This window comes from Ranitomeya variabilis, chromosome 3, assembly GCF_051348905.1.
Source record: "Ranitomeya variabilis isolate aRanVar5 chromosome 3, aRanVar5.hap1, whole genome shotgun sequence".
NCBI classification, from domain to species: domain Eukaryota; kingdom Metazoa; phylum Chordata; class Amphibia; order Anura; family Dendrobatidae; genus Ranitomeya; species Ranitomeya variabilis.
Window position 1 is genome coordinate 372,386,007 of NC_135234.1, and position 22,816 is coordinate 372,408,822.

Sequence of the window (22,816 nt, forward strand, 5' to 3'; positions counted from 1 at the left end):
AAAAAAAAAGCAGGTTTCGCTTGGTTTTTCTTGAGTTTTTTTTGCTGCGTTTTTGGCATGCTAGATTTGTCTTTTGTGCATGCTGATAAAGTTTAGTGCAAAAAAGTCCCCTTCTACAGAATCACGTTTTGGGACAAGAAAAGGCGCAAAACCTGAAACCTGCGTTTTTGCAGCGTTTTTTCACCACCCATTCATGTCAATAGGTTAAAAATGCTGAAAAAAACATTAAAAAAGTGACATGCTCTATTGTGAAAAAAACCATGCAAAGCACGAAATACTGATGACTGCAACAAAAAAAGCGCCTATTTTACACAGCGTTTCTCATTCCAATAGATGCAGAAACTTATGCTGCAAACTCATACCCTTAAAATTTCTCTTCACTAGAAATAAGGGGCCTATGCCAACCCACGAAAAACAACTCCAATACTTTATTCCCTCCTGCACCACAGCTGCTGGGCAGTGGAGATCCAAATCATGAAGCTGCTGGTGCAGTTCTTGTAGCCTGGATATCTGCCACCACACAGTCAGCAGAGCGTTGGCAACTTATGTACTATGCAACTCAGGACCAGGCGGCCCAGTCTGGAACTTTACGTGGTCAAATTGCAGTAGTTCATTCCTCTTTTCAATAACACAAGTCACAGCTGACTGTGGAATATTTAGACAGGAGGAGATCTCACTTACTGACTTGTTACAATGATGACATCCTATTCCAGTAGGTAGGTCTTTAGACGACCATTCTTTCACAAATGTTTATAAGAGGCAGGCAGCATGGTGCAGGACTGGATATTATACACCTTAGGCAACAGGACCGAATGTTAAAACAGTTCACAACGATTAAGGCTATGCTCATATTGCGTTTGGGCAATACATTAGTAACTCTTTCAGGGCTACTGTTTAAAGCCCTGAAAAGATGGGATTTGGAGTTAACACAAGGCCCTTAAAAGCAATGAGGCAGAGAGTCAGCCATGCTTTTGTGCCCTTCTCAAGAAAGCAGACACTGAACAAAATGACGCCAGCTGCCTCATTATAATAAATGGGTCCATCAGGGGTTCCGTACAAATCCAGATATTCAGGGATTTAGACAAAAGCCACAGACGTGAGGTCCAAACGCAATATAAACATAGCCTTAGATGTGTGTTCCAATCCTTTTCTCCATATAGTCTACATCAGGTGTCCCCAACCTGTGGTTCAAGAGCCCGTGATGTGTGGCTATCAGCCAGCTTGATGCATTAGGCCCAAGTCTAGTAAATAGCTACAAAGAGCAGGTCCACAGATGGTGACTTTTCTGAGCAGCCCCAAGCAGAAGAGCAGATTTGGGTGTGGGGAGGCAACTTCACTATGCTATGCTGGAGACAGCATGATACTGCCAGGCAGAAAAGATTGTGGGTACACCAAATAGGGGTAGGGTAGGTATACTGCCTCTGTGGGATTTCTGTGGGAAAGATTTGGATGTCATTGTGCTGGTAATAGGCACTGTTTGTCAGTACTTTGGGGAGGGATCAGAAACTGGATATCATTACTTGAGGGGCTCTGGATGTGGCTTGCGACCCTCTCAGAACTAGATGTGGTTCTCAAGGTAAGAAAGGCTGGAGAGTCTTAGTCTGCTCTATAAGAAGACAATCAGCAAGCACAACCATCCTATTTCATGTTCCTTCCACGTGTCATATGTTTAATGTAAACGATGCCCTGCATAAATGGCTTTGTTTTGCATGCTCTTATGGGAGCTGCCAGGTGATCATGACACATGCTCTAGAGTACTCACTTGACTAGCGAAGTCACAACAGAAAGTTCAAAAGAACAAATCCCTCAGGTAACAGGAACCAGGATTCTGCCTGTATGAGAACGTTCACTTTTCATGGGAAATTACTTCAAAATTATTTCAGATGTTTCATTGGGCAACAATTCAGAAATCCGTATGAAACAAAAAGTCACTTTTTGCCTCATCGAGTCAACACTGAAATCTGCAATAAAATCCTCATACAACGCAATTTTTCTGCGGAAACAATGTCGATAATCCTCATTAAATCTGCTAGGTGGGCAGGCACCCTATAGGTGGGCAGGCACCCTATAGGTGGGAAGGCACCCTATAGGTGGGAAGGCACCCTATAGGTGAACACTCACTTTGGAAATGCTGCAGGTTTTCTGCTCAGATTTGATCAAAGTACCTGCAGCCTACTGTGGAGTTTCAGAGCACATTTCACCTCTAGATTGGTACATTTACAGGTTTGTCATTGTGAAGCAGAGTCTGTCCCTAAGGCAAGGTCCAAATGACCGCATTTTACGCATGTATGCTGTCCATGTTAAAATCAGATAGCCCATGGACCATCAGCCAAGCCTTCTCTCACACAGACAGTGTCGGTATGAAAACATTCCCAGCATGCCACACTCTAAGGCCATGTTCCCAAGATTAACTTTTCGTGAGTTTTTGCTGTTGAAGATTTCCTGCACCATTTCTGCACCGATTAAGTAAATTAGGTTACTAGCGTTTTGTACATTGCATTTTTTTAGTGCGTTTTTAGTCTTGTCGGTACGTCATGTTTTATATAAAACTGCTTTCTTTTTGATATTTCTGGATATTTGACAAAACTTTAATCATACAGCCAGGTGCGGATTACATACATTTTTGGTACATTTCCATTGCAGAAACATTAAACATGCATATGCGTTTTTTACCTGTAGATTTTCCGCATTTAATGTAAGTCTATGGGAAAAATTTGCACATAAAACGCTAAGTAAGTACCTGCAAGAGAGATTGACATGTTGCAGATTTGAAACACAAATCACAGGTGAGTTTACGCTGATTAAAAAAAAACATGTACATGTACTGTATTTACGTGAAAATCTGTATATGATGCGAAACGTGTCATGTAAGTAAAGAGATCTCCTTTTTCAGCTTACTGGGATGAACCATATACAGGGCTTTTCGTGGATATTATGATAGTCATTTTAAGTTTTGAAATCCCCAAGGAAAGTTCCCCGTGACCACCACAAAAAATGACATTAGGACAAAAATGAGATTAGGCTGCTGTGACACAAATGAGGTATGAAAGAACTCCATTTGTCCTTTCTGAAAGTGTTCATCTTATCAGATGGTCAATTAAACATAGTCTGAAAAGATGGACCCTTTCAGAAAAAAGTACAAATGTTCATTTGAACTCCACTTGTGTTGTAACAGCCTATGTCTCCTTCAAGGGTTCACCTGCATCCTGTTTTTTTTTAGGCCGGTTTCACACGTCAGTGGCTCCGGTACGTGAGGTGACAGTTTCCTCACGTACCGGAGACACTGACACACGTAGACCCATAAAAATCAATGCATCTGTGCAGATGTCATTGATTTTTGCGGACCGTGTCTCGGTGTGCCAAACACGGAGACATGTCAGTGTTCGTGGGAGCGCATGTATTACACGGACCCATTAAAGTCAATGGGTCCGTGTAAAACACGGACCACACATGGACCTTCTCCGTTTGCAGTCCGTGTGGCGTGCAGGAGACAGTGCTACAGTAAGCGCTGTCCCCCCCACTGGTGCTGAATCCGCGATTCATATGTTCCCTGCAGCAGCGTTTGCTGCAGAGAAAATATGAATAATAGTGTTTAAAATAAAGATCTATGTGTCCGCCGCCCCCCCACCCCCTGTGCGCCCCCCCGCTGTTCAGAAAATACTCACCCGCTCCCACGTTGGCTGCCGTTGCTTCCTCTCTGCCCCGCGCCTTCTAATGTATGCGGTCTCGTGGGGCCGCTCATTTACAATCATGAATAGTCGGCTCCGCCCCTATGGGAGGTGGAGCCGCCTATTCATGACTGTAAATGAGCGGCCCCACGTGACCGCATACAGTGGAAGCCGCGGCCAGACCAGGAAGGAGTGACAGCCAACGAGGGACACGGGTGAGTATTTTCTGAACAGCGGGGGGGCGCACAGGGGGTGGGGGGGGCGGCGGACACATAGATCTTTCATTTAAACACTATTATTTATATCTTCTATGCAGCAAACGCTGCTGCACAGAAGATATGAATCGCGGCTTCAGCACGATGCAGGGGACAGCGCTAAACTTTAGCGCTGTCTCCTGCACGCTCCGTGTGGTACCCACTCGCCACACGGGCGGCACACGTGTGCCGCACGTATGGCCTACGTGAGCTCACGGGCACACGGAAAACTCCGGTACCGATTTTTTCCGGTACCGGAATTATCTGGATGTGTGGGACAGCCCTTAGGGGAAGTCCTAGACCACTCCTCTCTGCTTCACACCTGAATGCACTTTTTTGCACATATATTGCATAGCATAAGTCTGCCAAGACATCAGTCTGCCCCGTGTATCACATAAGTGTATCATAGAAGTGTGATGCTCAGAATTAATTCCAGAAATAAACCAGAAGGGAACTGAAGGTAACTGGATACAGTCACTGCAAACAATGTTTGACCCCTACAATCCTTCACTTTCTACTACCCCCCCAATCCCTACACCTAAGGCTACTTTCACACTAGCGTCGGTACGGGGCCGTCGCGCTGCGTCAGCCCGACGTACCGACGCATACTGTGCAAGCGCCGCACAACGGGGGCAGTGGATGCTGTTTTTCCACGCATTCGCTGCCCCATTGTGAGGTGCGGGGAGGTGGGGGCGGAGTTCCGGCCGTGCATGAGCGGTCGGAAATGGCGGACCATCGGCACAAAAAACGTTACATGTAATGTTTTTTGCAGCCGGCGGTCCGCCACAACACGACGCAACCGTCGCACGACGGTTGCGACGTGTGTCAATAAGTCGCAATGCGTCGCTAATGTTAGTCTATGGGGAAAAAACGCATCCTGCAGACGACTTTGCAGGATGCGTTTTTTCCCCAAACGACGCATTGCGACGTATGCAAAAAAACGCTAGTGTGAAAGTAGCCTAATAAGGAAATGTTTATCTCTCCCTCCATTCTCCCCATTCATCTCACCTCCTCCTCTGAACTGCTCCTCAATATACAATCCTCTGCCTCCAAACAAACACAGACAGCCACCTCATACCCTCTCCTGCTCCCACCTGCTAACACTTTGTCTGCTCCTTCTCACTCCTGGTGATACCTCTCCAAATCCTGGTCCTCCTCACCATATCCCCACAGTCATTTCTAACTCCCATCCACGCTCTATCACAAATTTACGTAAACTCTCTAACCTTATACCCATTCGCCCAGCCACTGCTTCCCCAGTCCCACTAACAGGAGCTCTATGGAACGCTCGCTCTGTCTGCAACAAACTTTCCTACATCCATGAACTTTTCATTAATCACAAACTTTCCTTCCTCGCTTTCACCGAAACCTGGCTCACCCCCTGACACAGCCTCCCCTGCTGCACTTTCATATGGTGGATTCCACCTTTCACACACACACCCCACCCCAGCAACAAGCATGGCAGAGGAGTGCAATTCTGAGAAAAGATGCAATAGCACTCACCAATGAGGTGCAATGACGGTCCTTTTTATTGAAGAAACAGGTGCATGAACAAATCTTCACGGCATCGGGGGTGAGAAAAGGAAGTGAGCAGGGGAAGGCAAGACGACGGCAACCGTTTCGCGCTAATCCAGCGCTTCTACGGGTCTCAATGGCAGAGGAGTTGGTTTTCTCCTGTCAGATAACTGCTCCTTCACCCCAATCCCACAGCCACAATCTGTTACCCTCCCTTCCTTTGAGGTGCACTCTGTGCGCATCTACTCCCCCACCAACCTCCAACTGTGTCATTTATCGCCCTTCAGAGCCAGCAACCACCTTCTTTGATCACTTTACCACCTGGCTACTTAATTTCCTGTCCATTGACATCCCCACTATCATCATGGGTGACTTCAACATCCTCATTGACACTTCCCTCTCAGCTGCCACTTAACTTCTATCTCTCACTTCCTCCTTTGGCCTCGCTCAATGGTCTTTTGCAGCCACTCACAAAGATGGCCACACGCTGGACCTCATCTTCACCCGCCTCTGCTCCATATCTAACCTCTATAACTCACCTCTACCTCTTTCTGACCACAACCTGCTTACATTCTCTTCCCTCTCCTCTCCAGGTCCACAATCCCCACCCCACAAACTTGCACACCTCGCAGAAATTTCAAACACCTAGATCTACACTCACTCTCTGAATCTCTTCTCCCTCTTGCAGACATAAGTTCCATACACAATGTGGACGCCGCTGCGGCTTTGTATAACACCACAATAGCTGCAGCTCTTGAATCGGTCGCCCCTCTCGCACATACAAAAGCTCCCAAAATGAACAGACAACCCTGGCACACCAGCCTGACCAAAGAACTGAGGAGGGCTTCCAGGATTGCTGAGCGGAGATGGAAAAGATCACACTCCAACGAGGACTTCACCGCATTCAAACAATCCCTCACTAATTTCAAGACCACACTTGCTGCAACAAAACAAACCTACTTCTCATCTCTCATATCCTCACTGTCTCACAACCCTAAACAGCTATTCAACACCTTCAATTCTCTCCTCCGTCCCCCAGCACCTCCTCCCTCTCCACTCATGTCAGCTAAAGACTTTGCTTCATTCTTCAAACAGAAGATAGATAACATCAGAGAAAGCTTTGGCCTACAACCCCCACAACCCCTATTCTTAACTACTCAGCCCTCCTCCTCCAAAACCAGATTCTCCACCATTATAGAAGACCAACTTTCCACCCTACTCTCAAGATCACATCTCACCACCTGTGCACTTGACCCAATCCCATCCCACTTCATCCCAAACATCACCACAGTTTTCATCCAAACTCTAACCCATCTCTTCAACCTATCAACAACAACTGGTGCTTTCCCCTCATGCTTCAAACATGCCTCAATCACACCTATCCTCAAAAAGTCCTCTTGACCCATCCTCTGTATTTAGCTATCGTCCAATATCACTTCTCCCCTTTGCTTCAAAACTACTGGAACAACATGTCCACTTCGAACTGTTCTCCCACCTCTCTTCCTGCTCCTTCTTCGACCGCTTACAATCTGGCTTTTGGCCGCATCACTCTACTGAAACTGCCCTAACTAAAGTCACCAATGACCTGCTGATTGCCAAAGCCAAGCGACACTAATCTGTCCTCCTTCTACTGGACCTGTCCTCTGCCTTTGACACAGTGGACCACTCCCTATTACTACAGACCCTCTCATCTCTTAGCATCACAGACTTGGCCCTACCCTGGATCGTATCATACCTAAAGGATCGGGCATTCAGTGTCTCCTACTCACACACCACCTCCTCACCTCGACCCCTATCCGTCGGAGTCCCGCAAGCAAGGTTCAATCCTAGGGCCCCTGCTCTTCTCCATTTACACCTTCGGACTGGGACAGCTGATAGAATCTCACGGCTTGCAGTCTCACCTCTATACTGAAGACACACAATCTACCTCTCTGGACCAGATGGACCATCTTTCAGGGAGACCTCATCCAGGATGTGAACCTAGTTCACAACCGGATGAGGATATTGATGATATTCTGGTTTTTTTGGGACGGCATTTTGGATGGTCTGAATAACTTCATGAATATATTGAATGATAACAACATAATATAAAACTTACCGTTCGTTCTGGCAGAGGCCTGGATTTTTTGGACCTCAGTATCAGTGTCTCCAGATGGTCGTTTGAACACTGACGTATTTAGAAAGCCTATGGCAACAAATTCTCTACTTCAAGCAGATTCTTCTCATCCCAGATCTACCATCAGAGGTATTTTTATTGGGCAATTTTTACGAGTTAAAAGAATTTGCTCGGATGACAACCGATTTGAGGATCAAACTGTGGACCTGACATGCAGATTTACAGCTAGAGGATACAGTGCTCGCTGCATTAAAAGGGGCTACATGAGAGCTAGGAGGACCACTTGTCAGTAACGATCTGTATATGATCCTGAACGTTAGGCCTCTCTCACACTTCCGTCTTTCATCTCCCGTCACAATCAGTCGAGTTTTGAGAAAACAGGATCCTGAAAAATAATTAGCAGGATCCTGCATTTCCTCATAGACTTGTATAAGCGACGCATCACGACGTATGGCCACATGTTCCGTCCGTCGTACACTGGATCCTGCAGAATTTAAACGGCCCGTCGTTTGGAAAAAGCGTTCAAAGAAAAGTTTTTTATCTGCAGTGGAAAAACGTGCCAGGACGCCTACTGCATCATACGTCGTTCCACAGAATGGGAGCCTATGGACGCAGGATCCTGCGGTCACTGTGAAACGCAGGAATCCAGTGACGGATCCAGTTTTTACATTTGAGCATGCCTGGAAGCATTTTCCAAGCCGGGGAAAAAAAATCTCTCTCGTCCCCGAAATCCTCCTTCTACACTATAAAAATTCAGACAGCGCATCCGCCTAAATACTGGAAACGTTGCGTACGTTTTAACACTATTTTCTAAATGTAGGTTGCTACGTCTCGGCGACGCATTAGGATGGGACACTGCCGACGGAAGTGTGAAAGAGGCCTTAAATGGAAGATTATGGGCGCAGGATGCGTCGCTGACTGTGAAAAGCAGGAATCCAGCGACGTATCACGTTTTTGTGTTCTGAGCATGCCCGGATTTTCTAGTCAGAAAAAATTCTCTCTCTCGATTTCGTTTTCCACTATTTTCAACACATCCGTAGATACGTCGCTTCACTGTATTATTACGCACCCTGACCGACGGAAGTGTGAAAAAGGCCTTATACAGAGTTTAAAATGGGCTTTCACTTTTTTGCAAGTTTTTAACCATGTCATAATTAAAGGTTTTATGTTTTGTTTTACTTTTTTTTGTGGATACTGAACATTCTACAACTGTGGTGTGTCCTAGCATAAATACCTGAGACTTGGCTGAGTGTCGCTGCACCTGGGATCACTCAGTACGTGTCTGGGAATGATGAGTGCTTTCTCCTCTTTTTTTTGTGGGAGGGGTGGAGGAGAACCCAACTAGAAGACATTGGACATGGGTAACCTAGTAATAGCGGCCTGGACCATGAAGTGATGTTCCCGCTCCACCAATTCCATCTGATGAGGACCTCAATGGCACTCTTAGCATTATTACTGGTCTGAGGAGTGGATGAAGTGGGCTTGTCACACGATTGGAGGCATCACAAGGAAATGCTCCATTCCTAGGACCCCCCGATAAGTAGAAATTTAGTATTTATGGGTACTGACACCATGGCACAGCACAGGTGTCACACAGCACAGGCGTCATGGCACAGAACAGCACAGGGGTCATGGCACAGAACAGCACAGGTGGCGCACAGCACAGGTGGCACAGCACAGGCGTCATGGCACAGAACAGCACAGGTGGCGCACAGCACAGGCGTCATGGCACAGAACAGCACAGGTGGCGCACAGCACAGGCGTCATGGCACCGAACAGCACAGGTGGCGCACAGCACAGGTGGCACAGCACAGGCGTCATGGCACAGAACAGCACAGGTGACATGGCACAGGCATCATGGCACAGCACAGACATCATGGCGCAGAACAGCACAGGCGGCACAGCACAGGTGGCACGGCACAGGCATCATGGCGCAGAACAGCACAGGTGGCACAGCACAGGTGACATGGCACAGAACAGCACAGGTGGCACGGCACGGCACAGCACAGGTGGCACACACCATCAATACAATCACAATAACCATTCTTGGTGGTGTCTGTTGGGCAGCATTAGTAGATGCAGGACTCTGTGTCCGTATACAGAAGTGACTGACACTATATACCTGGCCCAAATCCTGACAGGAAACACTTGCAGGAAAAATAACAGCTAAAGACTAACAAAGCTGCCACTCATTCACATCACCAGCCGCCTCTCCCTTACCACCGAGCTCCGTCCCCCTGGCAGCGCACATCTCCACAGCGCTTCCTGCTGTTCTGTCAGAGAACCCAGCCTGTCACCCATGGCTACCACAGCCACCTATCCGCCGGCCAATCAGCACCAACACCCAAGCTGACTCCGCCCAACCAATCACACCTGCTCTTCGGGACAGAGGCTTGACACGCTTGTCTGGGTCAGTGCAGTCAGTGGGGTGAAGCTCAAGCTAGGAAGGAGCGCCACGTGACTAGTGACTGCAGCACTGAGCGCGGCCTCCTCCGCTATTGAGTCTCTTCGTGTGACATTCCGCGTGTTCTACAGGCACAGTGTTGTGTGAAGGCACGGAGGGCAGAGCTGTGGTGAAAGTACCAGCCATATTCATGCAGCGTGTACCTCTGGTCAACCTCTACCCGGACAGTAAACAGTATGGCCGACTACCCAAAGCTCAGCGTCCTACTGAAATCATGGAGTCATAGTCCCCTCTTACTGTATGTCTCCCAAGTGGTGCACCCCAAAGCCCAGCTCCTCTTAATATCTACCACAACCATACATACGTACCCCAAATCCCAGCCCCTCATCTGCCACAACCATACATACGTACCCCAGCCCCTCCTGCGCGCATTGTCCCTGGGCTGTGGCATCCCTGCGCGCATTGTCCCTGGGCTGTGGCATCCCTGCGCGCATTGTCCCTGGGCTGTGGCATCCCTGCGCGCATTGTCCCTGGGCTGTGGCATCCCTGCGCGCATTGTCCCTGGGCTGTGGCATCCCTGCGCGCATTGTCACTGGGCTGTGGCATCCCTGCGCGCATTATCCATGGGCTGTGGCATCCTTGTGCGCATTATCCATGGGCTGTGGCATCCCTGCGCGCATTGTCACTGGGCTGTGGCATCCCTGCGCGCATTATCCATGGGCTGTGGCATCCTTGTGCGCATTATCCATGGGCTGTGGCATCCTTGTGCGCATTATCCATGGGCTGTGGCATCCCTGTGCGCATTGTCACTGGGCTGTGGCATCCCTGCGCGCATTATCCATGGGCTGTGGCATCCTTGCGCACATTATCCATGGGCTGTGGCATCCCTGCGCGCATTGTCCCTGGGCTGTGGCATCCCTGCGCGCATTATCCATGGGCTGTGGCATCCTTGTGCGCATTATCCATGGGCTGTGGCATCCCTGCGCGCATTGTCACTGGGCTGTGGCATCCCTGCGCGCATTATCCATGGGCTGTGGCATCCTTGTGCACATTATCCATGGGCTGTGGCATCCCTGCGCGCATTGTCCCTGGGCTGTGGCATCCCTGCGCGCATTATCCATGGGCTGTGGCATCCTTGTGCGCATTATCCATGGGCTGTGGCATCCCTGCGCGCATTGTCCCTGGGCTGTGGCATCCCTGCGCGCATTATCCATGGGCTGTGGCATCCTTGTGCGCATTATCCATGGGCTGTGGCATCCCTGCGCGCATTGTCCCTGGGCTGTGGCATCCCTGCGCGCATTATCCATGGGCTGTGGCATCCCTGCGCGCATTGTCCCTGGGCTGTGGCATCCCTGCGCGCATTGTCCCTTGGCTGTGGCATCCCTGCTTGTATTCTCCGGCGCATTGTCCCTGGGCTGTGGCATCCCTGCGCGCATTGTCCCTGTGCTGTTGCATCCCTGCGCGCATTGTCCCTGTGCTGTTGCATCCCTGCGCGCATTGTCCCTGTGCTGCGGCATCATTGCGCGTTTTCTCTCTGTTCTATGGCATTCCTGCATGTTTTGTCAATGTGCTGCGGCATCACCCTACATTCTTTGACGGATACCGCGTCTGAAGGAAGCACTCTTCTCCCTTCCATCGGCATTACTTCTGCTTATTAGGTACTACAGCCCACCTGAGATACTATCATCTTTGGCTTTTTGACACCATTACTAAGCGTATATCACGTTCTCTACTAGTGCTACATAGGGTTCATCCTCCACATCTTGGCGGATTGCTTCCATCACCTTGTTGTTGCCTGGCCCCACAGGCCTACACTGGCACGTGACTGATGAAAGTCCATGATAGGACTGAAACGTTTCGAGTGCTACAAAATAAAACGTCATTTAACGTTCACTGAAGTTGAGTGCTAGACTTTCTTTTGACTATATAAACGGTTTAGGAACCTAGTCTATGCACCACAGAGTGACTGTGCACACGGTGTTTTCACATGCTTGTATTCTCCGGCGCATTGTCCCTGGGCTGTGGCATCCCTGCGCGCATTGTCCCTGTGCTGTTGCATCCCTGCGCGCATTGTCCCTGTGCTGTTGCATCCCTGCGCGCATTGTCCCTGTGCTGCGGCATCATTGCGCGTTTTCTCTCTGTTCTATGGCATTCCTGCATGTTTTGTCAATGTGCTGCGGCATCACCCTACATTCTTTTTTACATTCATTGTGTGATTTTTCAGATGGGTTACAAGTCTGCGCCAAACCTTTCTGATCAGTTCCTGAAGGTATTACACCACTGTTTAATTCACGTCAGTGCTGTGATACTAGAAACACTATATACAATAGGTGTCCATTAGACGGATCCCCACTGATGTGTTATTGATGGCCTATCCTATAGATAAGCAATCGTTTTTTAAAGTTTGATTAACCGATTTTAAATTGATCCATTTTTTGTTGAGAACCTTTGTGTGTGGCGTATTTTTGGAGAGCATTGTGTATATTGCACGACAGGTACTGTAGTAAAGACTTCACGGCCTTTTTTTCCTTGCAGTATAAAGCTTAGTAATCATGATGGCAGTAATGGAGCATGTAGTCTCAGACAAAGCAATCTTGTTCTGATGTGAGAATACAGAGAGCTAACCCAACTGTCCTACTCCCAGCCTCCTCCATGTAAAAGACAAACATTTACTGTAATGTACATTAAAAGGAGTTGTCTGAGAAAAACATATCAAAGACCTCATAAATATCAAATCAGTGGTGTCCAACACCTGGCAGGCAGTCTTCTGCCATTCTGGTGGCATTTTGGTCTAAAAATTAGAGTGGAATTATTTTGTTTTCTTTTTTTTTAAATTGCTTACGGTATTTTATGTATGCACCAAGACTGGATGCGAACGCTCATCCATGAAATAGGGGATAAGGAAATTATTCCCTATCCTGGGGATAACTTCCAATCTTGGCATAACCACTTTAAGGCCGGGGTCACACTTGCGAGTGAAATGCGAGAAAATCGTGTCAATACCCGGCACTGCCGCCGACACTTGGGACCGGTGCATGCGGCTGCATGTATTTCTATGAAGCTGAACGCTCCGTTCCAGAGTGCCGGCGGCAGTGCTGGGTATTGATGCGAGAGACTCGTGCGAGTTTCTGGCACTGCACACGCAAGTGTGACACCAGCCTAAGGGAAAGTTTGATGTAGTGCAGCAGACAAACAGATCACACACTGAAAGGCAATATTGTGAAGGTTAGTGGATGGAGGAAACACAAGGAGTTCAGTTTCTGATAGATTCAGTTTCAGATAGAGGGAGGACATGATGTTGGAGACAGCTGACTGACAATCACTGGTATTTTGTATCAAGGTGGGGGTGAGGTTAGGAGAAAAGGTGTATAATTGGGCGTCATCAATATAGAGAAAACCAAATCTACAGATGGTTTGTCCAATAAGGGTGGTGAATAGAGAGAAGAGGGCCTAAGACTGAGCCCTGAGGAACAACAACATTAAGCGGAAGAGGAACCAGTGAAAGATACAGTGAAGGAGTGGTCAGAGATGTAGGAGAAGCAACAGAGAAAGCTGGTGATGCACAGTGTCGAATGCTGTAGAGAGATCCAGAGGAATCAGCAGGGAGTAGTGACTATTAGAATTAGCCGTTAGTAGTAGTTATTTTTTCAAATGGGAAGAGGGTCATGTGACATCAAACTTATTGAGAATTTCACAAGAAAAACAATGGTGTGCTTGGTTATAACATAACTTTATTCGTTCATGAGTTATTTACAAGCTTATGACCACATTTAAAATGTGTTCAAAGTGCTACCCATTGTGCTGGATTGTCAATGCAACCCTCTTCTCCCACTCTTGACACACTGATAGCAACACCACAGAAGAAATGCTAGCACAGGCTTCTAGTATCCATTGTTTCAGATGCTGGGGTCATCTGAAGGCAATTGTCTATGCTGTGAAGATATGAGATGTGCAGCATCTGAAACAACAGATACTGGAAGCCTGTGCTAACATTTCTTCTGCGGTGTGGCTATCAGTGTGTCAAGAGTGGGAGAAGAGGGTTGCATTGACAATCCAACACAATGGGCAGCACTTTGAACACATTTTATAAGTGGTCATAAACTTGTAAATGACTCATGAAAGAATAAAGTTACGTGATCAATAAGTTTGATGTCACATGACCCTCTTCCCATTGGAAAAAATAAAGTTGGATCCAAAATGGCCAACTTCAAAATGGCTGCCATGGTTACCGCCCATCTTGAAAAGTTTTTTCCCTCCCATATACTAATGTGCCACAAACAGGAAGTTGATATCCCCAACCATTCCCATTTTATTTAGGTGTATCCATATAAATGGCCCACCCTGTTGTTTGGGAGAGTCTGTGGGATAACATTGTGCGGGGCAATGTATTTTGGGGGCATATAACAATAGTCTCTGTATGTGCTTTCTTATTTTTTAAAGCTGTGAGGTATGCATACACAAGCATTACAGGTCAGATGTCTGAATCATTACATACCCGTCTCAACTTTCTCTATGAAGACATTGTTTTGTTCAGGAGCTTCTGTGTGCGTCAGACTGTTCAATAAGAGGCTGTTAAGGTTTGGAAGACTTCTTCGCCAATACTTGCGCAGCCACATGAACTGTGAGGAAGGGAGTCCAGGAAGTCTTCCTAGTGAAGATAACAAATGTGCCATTGATTATTGCTGAGCCAGCAGACAGCCGGGTGCATTGTAGACCTCACGTACTGGTTTCTAAATCTACTGATAGCTTATATAAAGTAGGCAAAACTTGGGAAAACGCTGCATCATTTTTGTCGATTTTAAACCATGCCTCTATGATGGAAATATTTCCCTATAAAGATGTATTTACACAATACGTTTTATCTTTTTATCCCGTTAAAGCAAACTGCAGTGTTTTTTTTTTACCATAAGCCTTCAAGGTCTTGCCACATATTAGCATATGTTCACATGGCATGGGTACAATATGGACTTTCTAGGCAGAAAATCCATTGTGGCTTATAGTAGCAGAGTTGTGTGTGGCATTTCATCACATCTCATCCACTCTCTGCTGAAAATAACTGTGTGGATCTGCAAAGTGTTGAAGGGTTAGTCTGAAGTCCAAAGTAATTTTCCTCCTAAATACCTATTAGCGCCATAATCTAAACTATTTTCTAATATACCGTACTTGAATTAAAAAAATCCCTATTCTTCCCTAACTTCACAGTCTAACTGCTTTTCTTTTTTTTTCCCTAGGTTTTTTTTTTAGGACGCTCCTTTTGAGAATCCCAGTACATGCTGGGACACTCAAACTAAGCGTCATCATAAAAAAAAAACAACAAATTGGTATCTCCACATTTGCGAAAGTTGGATATATCAAAATATATGAATTAACACTATTGGTAAATGCAACGGTGACAAAAAATATAAAAACATCAGAATTGAGGTTTTGGGTTTTTTTAATCAACACACTTCCCTTTAAAACAGTAAAGTGAAAATGTCATGTACTGTGTACCTCAAAATGGTATGAATGAAAACTTAAGTTATCCACACAAAAAACAAGCCCTCAAATGATGGAAACACATGCAGTAGTCTGCTGTATATTATGGGGTCTAGCTCCTCACCACTGACTGAGAGCCACCATGAATCCTGGCAGACACAACAGTGATGTACTGGTATTTTTTATATACAATGGGATAGACAATATCTGTATACTTTTTCACAAACACAGGAAAGGGGAAAGTGAAAGCATAGTCACTCTTATCGCTCATGAATGCACAGTTTTTATCAATCCCATGTACGTGTGAATGCTCCTGGTATGATGGCAGTGCTAAACTCTGCTGTGCTACTATTCTCCAAGCTCTGAGCCATCAGTTGTCTCCACACCTCTGCCCCTACTTACTACACCTGCAGTCTCAATACAGAGAAGAACAAACTGCCCCTGCACCCTACACCACTGTCTCCTACCCTAGACACTTTTTGCAGACTCAAAGCATTTCCAGAGCTTGCAGGCAGTGAAAGAGGAACTACATGTTGCTGAAAAGTTAGGTACATGCCATTTGAATGATTTGTGCAGAAATGACATTTTGATCACTGGATACAATTGCCCAAACCATGGCATTTAGCTGTTATATGGCTTTGTGACTAAGCATGCTACAAAAAGGGGGGTTGACGGACGTACCCCTTTCTATCACATCTATATGTATTCCCAGGTTATATAGACGGGTTCTTTAACATCCTTCACTTTCATATTGCAAAACGTACAGTGTGGTTCCCTTCAGACAGTAAGCCACAAGTCAGGTTTAGCTGTACCACACTAGCAGGCATGTGTCCCTGCTATTTCTTCTAACCCGTCCAACACACGTCATCACATATCTGACTGTACATAGCATTGCACACTTACCCTGTAGGGGTCTACCACTTTCTGAGGATTTCCAACTTGTATCCATATCAAGGAGTGCAATATCGGTTTTTAAAATGACAACTGAGCAAAGTAGACTTTGTCCCTGTTTTCCCCCCAAAAAATAAAAGATCAAATAGGCCCCAGTTTTTAAAGTCCACCCCGAAAAGCAAAGAGTGTGTGCTTGACAATATCCAGCGTCTCTATAGACTGCTTCATACCCTTCTGTCTCTGCTAAGATAAATAAAAGGAAACAGTGCTGCAGATAGTCCGAACACTATTAACCTCTCCATTACTCAGCGACTCCTCAAGGACTTGCTGCACTGTTCATAAACATCTCTGCCATACCAGCACACCAGCAGTGCTCCAGCTAGCATTGAGAATTGGCTAAACAGAGTCTTTCCTACAGGATTTACTGTTTTTGCTAAGTAGCACAAGAATACATAATGCCCGTTGGCTAGTAGAAGGTATACGACTGAAACACCATACTCCTGTTTAATCTTAGGGCTCGTGCTGACAACGGTATTATGGGTCCGAGTGCGATCCGGCTAAACATCGGATCACACTTGGACCAATATTATGCTATGGGGTTGTGCATATGTCCGATTTCTTTCCATGGACAGAGTTTGAAGCGATATTTGGATCGCACTTGGTCACGCAAGGCAATGAGTGGAAGGAAGCCATCTGACTGCACTTAGATGACAATTGAGTGAAGTCCAATTTCCACATACTGACACAATGGAGACATTTTATTCTCCATCCTCTTCTTATCGAAGAGAATCGGAGCTCAGTATTCTCACACTCTGATCATACTCTGATTAGAGTTTAATCATAGTGTGATTAACAAAACATTTCTCAGATGTCAAAAAATACCTAGCCTTAGGGTTTATATAGAAGATGAGACAAGCCCTTTAAATCCATATATTCTTAAAGTATACATTTACTTTGCTTTTAGCCATATGCTTATTGACAACAGCATGTTACAATTCCTCTTGTCAACGGGATTTAGCCATACACAGTCTGATACTGAGCAATGAATGAACACAGCTCTTTGACAACAGAGATTGTAGCACCTACTTGTCAATTTACTCACACAAGCAGACGCAGGACATACTGTTCAGCCATAACAACCAGCTAGCACAGAAAGGTGTTATTGGCCACCAATCTGGTAAGGCAGTTTTGGTAAACAGTTCAGGGCCTGTGATCCAAATTTGCTCTGAAATGGCTTGAGGAACATTACAAAGGTGGTGGCTTGATTTCTAAATTCCCCAGATCTTAATCCAATCAAGCTTTTGTGGGAAGTGCTGAAAAAATAAGAAGTATTAATAGAGGCCCAAGCTCACAATTTAGTAAGGTTTTACTCAATTTGCCCACAAAGAGGGAATGTTATAAAACAGGGAAATTGCCAATTCTTTCCACTCTATTCGGTCTGAAATCACATCACATTTGCAGTGTACATGTTGGAAAATGCCTCCCCATGTATTGGAAGAGCTGTCCATAGACTTCCGAAGACAACGCCATGCCAAAAGGCACACTTTAGAAATACTTTGTTGGGGCTATGTTACAATTCTGAAGCTTCATTTGTATTGACAAAAAGTAGTCAACCGCACTTTTCAATACAAATTAAAGAAAAAAAAAAGTACACTGGGCTGATTTTTTTTTTTTCGTTCAATGATGGTGCTTAACAAGGTGTAAAATAATCTAAAACATGACAATGTAAAAAGCATATCCTAATGATTACAAGTATATTTTCATTTTACAAACATTACATTAGATCATCAGGTATCCAGTGTCTTTTTGCAATTATGCTTGAAACATAGGAAACATGTGAAAACCTAATCTGGCTTTAAAAGTTTCCAAAATGTCCACAATGACACTGTACAAGTAGCGGTGTGCAATGAAAGGGTTACGCTTTTGCATTCCACAAGTTACAACAAAATGTGCCACATGAGATCCTCCCTCACTGGTGCTTGGGAATAACGCAAGGGCCACCCATCTTAACTAATAAGGAAATTTCTGACCTTTTGACTGCCAGCTCCAAAAATAGAAGCAGATGTTAAGATAACATGGGGATGTGCAATTATTTTTATACAAGACTTGAATTTAGCACACTGCTGATATTTCAAGAGTCATTCCTACGAACATTGAGGCTAGGTCGCACAAGCGTGTATTCTCTCCTGCGACAGACTCAAATCGATTATTTAATGACACTCCAACCAAACTCTGATCTGAGTTTGATCACAGTATCAGCTTAGTGTGATCCCATTCTGTCGGATGAGAGAATCATAGCACTTTGAGGAGAAAATGGAGAACAGAATTTCTCCATTTTCTCTATTCTGTGAGTTCGAGGAAAAAAGACAACACTTGGATTTCATTCGAGTGCAATCCCATGATTTCCATGCACCCATACACTGGAATGGATGCATGCCATCCAATTTGCGAGAAAAATAGGATAGCACTTGGCCAATGTATACACTGGCGTGAGCAGGCCCTGAGAGAGATTTACTGAATGAGGCTCAACACCCTCTCCATTAGGGCTCGTTCAGAGCGGCATATAGTTGGTTCGTGTGCTGCCCCTTTGCACCACATTCAGAGTATTTGAGCCCATTCTAGTCAGCAGGACCGGGGCAAGGTATTTTGGTACCTTAGGCATATGAGGCCAATGGTGTTCCCCCCCTGAAAAGGAATGGGTCAGAGAGTAGTCATGAGCGAGTATACGCGGTACTCGAGATTTCCCGAACACGCTCGGGTGTCCGACGAGTATTTTTTAGTGCTCGGAGATTTAGTTTTAATAGCCGCACCTGAATGATTTGCATCTGTTAGCCAGCATAAGTGCATGTGGGGATTCCCTAGTAACCAGGCAACCCCCACATGTACTTATGCTGGATGTAAATCATTCAGCTGCGGCACTGAAAACGAAATCTCCGAGCACTAAAACATACTCTGAGGACAACCGAGAATGCTCGGGAAATCTCGAGTAACGAGTATATTCGCTCATCACTATCAGAGAGTAAGGTAACAGGATCCCTGGCACATCCAGCCCCCAGGTGGGTCAGGTAACAAGCCCTGACAACTACTTCCACCAGTATTTTCTTACCTTTTTCACCAAAAAATGGCAGCACAAGTAAGGGTACCGTCACACAGTACCATTTACATCGCTACGACGGCACGATTCGTGACGCCGCAGCGTCGTATGATTATCGCTCCAGCGTCGTAGACTGCGGTCACACGTTGCAATCACGGCGCTGGAGCGATGCCGAAGTCCCCAGGTAACCAGGGTAAACATCGGGTTACTAAGCGCAGGGCCGCGCTTAGTAACCCGATGTTTACCGTGGTTACCAGCGTAAAAGTAAAAAAAAAAAAACAGTACATACTTACCATCTGATGTCCGTCAGGTCCCTTGCCGTCTGCTTCCTGCTCTGACTGAGATCTGGCCGTACAGTGAGAGCAGAGCGCAGCGGCGACGTCACCGCTGTGATCTGCTCTCACTTTCCGGCCGGCAGACAGTCAGAGCGGAAAGCAGACGGCAAGGGACCTGACGGACATCAGATGGTGAGTATGTACTGTTTGTTTTTTTTTACTTTTACGCTGGTAACCACGGTAAACATCGGGTTACTAAGCGCGGCCCTGCGCTTAGTTACCCGATGTTTACCCTGGTTACAAGCGAACGCATCGCTGGATCGCTGTCACACACAACGATCCAGCGATGACAGCGGGAGATCCAGCGACGAAAGAAAGTTTCAAACGATGTGCTACGACGTACGATTCTCAGCTGGGTGCCTGATCGCAGTAGCGTGTCAGACACTGCGAGATCGTAACGATATCGCTAGAACGTCACGGATCGTACCGTCGTAGCGATAAAAATGCCACTGTGTGACGGTACCCTAAGAAAAAGTGTAATATAAAGGTGTATCTTAATAAGGAGTACATTGTTTGGGACTGTTTACACAATACCAAGGACAAATTGCGGTCTTTTATCTCTCTCATTCTATATTTAAATGTGAAACGAAATGATAGTCATGGAAACTAATACAGATTGTCTATAATGGGGTCTGTTTTGGTTAACCCCTTAGTGACAGAGCCAATTTTGTGCTTAGTGACCAAGCCAATTTTTACCATTCTAACCACTGTCACTGTATGAAGTTATAACTCTGGAACGCTTCAACAGATCTTGGCGATTCTGAGACTGCTTTTTCGTGACATATTGTACTTCATGTTAGTGGTAAAATTTCTTCGATATAACTTGTGTTTTTTATGAAAAAAAAACAGAAATATGGTGAAAATTTTGAAAATTGATTTGTGGTGTCACACAAAACCCTTATGAACCATGGCTGTCCCTTCTCCACTCTTTCCCTTTATTATCTCTTTATGTTAACCTGTCTCTATGCTGTGCCCATATCATGCTGCCCACACTCCATATTCATACTATGCTCTCATACTGCCCACTATGCAGCTCTCTACAAACTGTGCCCTATCATCAAACTGCCCTACCACCACACATTATGCTTGTCAGGACACCCCCACTACCCCTGAGTATTATTATTACAACATTTTAAAACATTTAAGCCCTTCACAAACTTGAGATTTTCCATTTTTGCTTTCCCGTTTTCTCCCTTACTTCCCAGAGCCATAACTTTTTATTTCTATATCAATATGGCCATGTGAGGGCTTGTATTTTGCTGGACAGGTTGTACTTTTGAACGACACCAGTGGTTTTGCCATATCTTGTACTGGTAAACAGGGAAAAAAAATCAAAGTGCAGTGAAATTGCAAAAACAGTGCAATTCCACAATTGTGGGGGTTTTTTTTTACCATGTTCACTACATGCTAAAACTGACCTGCCATTATGATTCTCCAGGTCATTACGGGTTTGCAGATACTAAACATGTAAAGTTTTTTTTAATTTAAGTGGTGAAAAAAAAATCCAAAGTTTGGAAAAAAAGGCGAAATTTTCCGAGACCCGTAACGTCTCCATTTTTCGGCATCTTGGGCTGGGTGAGGGCTTATTTTTTTGCACTTAGAGCTGACATTTGTAATGATACCATTGTGGAGTAGATACAATTTTTTTTCTCGTTATGCCGTTTACCCATTGCATTAATTCTTTTTATATTTTGATAGATCGGCCATACCAAATGTGTATTTTTTTTATTTTGAATGGGGCAAAAGAGAGGTGACTTGAACTTTCATATTTCTTAAGTTTTTTAAATATATTTAAAAACTTTTTTCTACTTTATACTTGCTTCAATAGTTTCCTTAGGAGACTAGAAGCTGCGTTCATCCAATCGCCTGTGCTACACATAACAGGGCTTCAGCCCTACAAGGTGTAGCTAAAATGATCATCTTCAATGAGCGCCTGCCTTAGGGCTCATAGGAAATCGTCAGTGGCAGCCACAGGCATCTCCTGCAGACTCCTAGTTGTTATGCCAACCCATCGGCGCCCCTTGGTCATGTCACACAGGGGCCGTTGGGTGAGATTAGTGACACTTTTTCGGCGCGACCACGTTAAATGTCACACAACCTGTGAGGTAGATAAGGGAACAGAAGGGAAACTAATCAAATTGCAGATGATTCAAAGCTAGGAGGGATAGCTAACACTAGAAAAGACAGAGAAATGATTCAGAAGGATCTAGATAAGCTTGAACAATGGGCAGCAACTAATAGAATTGTATTTAACAGGGCAAAATGCAATATTTTACATATGGGCAAGAAAAACAAAAATTACATCTACACAATGGGAGGAATAGAACTAAGCCACAGCACATGTGAAAAAGACTTGGGCAGGGGCGTAACTACCGCGGTCGCAGCGGTCGCCATTGCGACCGGGCCCCGCAGGTCAGGGGCCCCGGGTTGGCAGGTCAGTGCAGGGCCGGACTGGCCATCGGGCACTTCTGGCAAATGCCAGAAGAGCCGGTGCCAGTAGTGGGCTGCTGCACTGTTCCCCCCGCCCCCCGCCAGTGCCGCCGCCGCCGCATTTAACTATACCGGCGTCTATGACACCGGTATAGTTCAATGCAATGATGGAGGAGAGAGCGTCTGCTGACGCCCCCTCTCCCATCATTCCCCGCTCTGCCTCTGACAGTACACTGCGGGTGCGCGATGACGTCATATCATCGCGCACCTGCAGTGTACTGGGCAGACTGCAGCCGCCGGGAGCAGCGCGGGCAAAAGGAAAGGTGAGGAGAGGTTTTTTTTTTTCTTTTTAACTGGACTGTGGGGCCATTATCGGGGGGGGGGGGAGATGAGATGTGCGGGCTCTGCTGTATATAGCCCTGTGCGGGCTCTGCTGTATATATCCCTGTGTGGGCTCTGCTGTATATATCCCTGTGCGGGCTCTGCTGTATATATCCCTGTGCGGGCTGTGCTCTATATACCCCTGTGCGGGCTGTGCTCTATATATCCCTGTGCGGGCAGTGCTCTATATACCCCTGTGCGGGCTCTGCTGTATATATCCCTGTGCGGGCTGTGCTCTATATACCCCTGTGCG

General features: G+C 46.0%; 1 protein-coding gene across 4 annotated transcripts in view; it reads right to left on the bottom strand.

Moving 5' to 3' along the window:
* INPP5B (inositol polyphosphate-5-phosphatase B) overlaps positions 1-22,816 on the bottom strand; it is a 219,723-nt gene that overhangs the window by 111,451 nt on the left and 85,456 nt on the right. The window contains exons 1-2 of one of the 4 annotated variants that reach the window (XM_077295947.1): positions 16,336-16,479; positions 14,453-14,605 (exon numbers count right to left, since the gene is read on the bottom strand). In XM_077295947.1, coding sequence (XP_077152062.1) covers positions 14,453-14,605; positions 16,336-16,381 — 199 coding nt within the window. In that variant the 5' untranslated portion in view covers positions 16,382-16,479. Of the gene's footprint in view, positions 1-2,673; positions 2,697-9,773; positions 9,881-14,452; positions 14,606-16,335; positions 16,480-22,816 lie in introns of those variants that run through there. The other 3 variants (XM_077295945.1, XM_077295948.1, XM_077295949.1) reach the window with 3 other exon arrangements.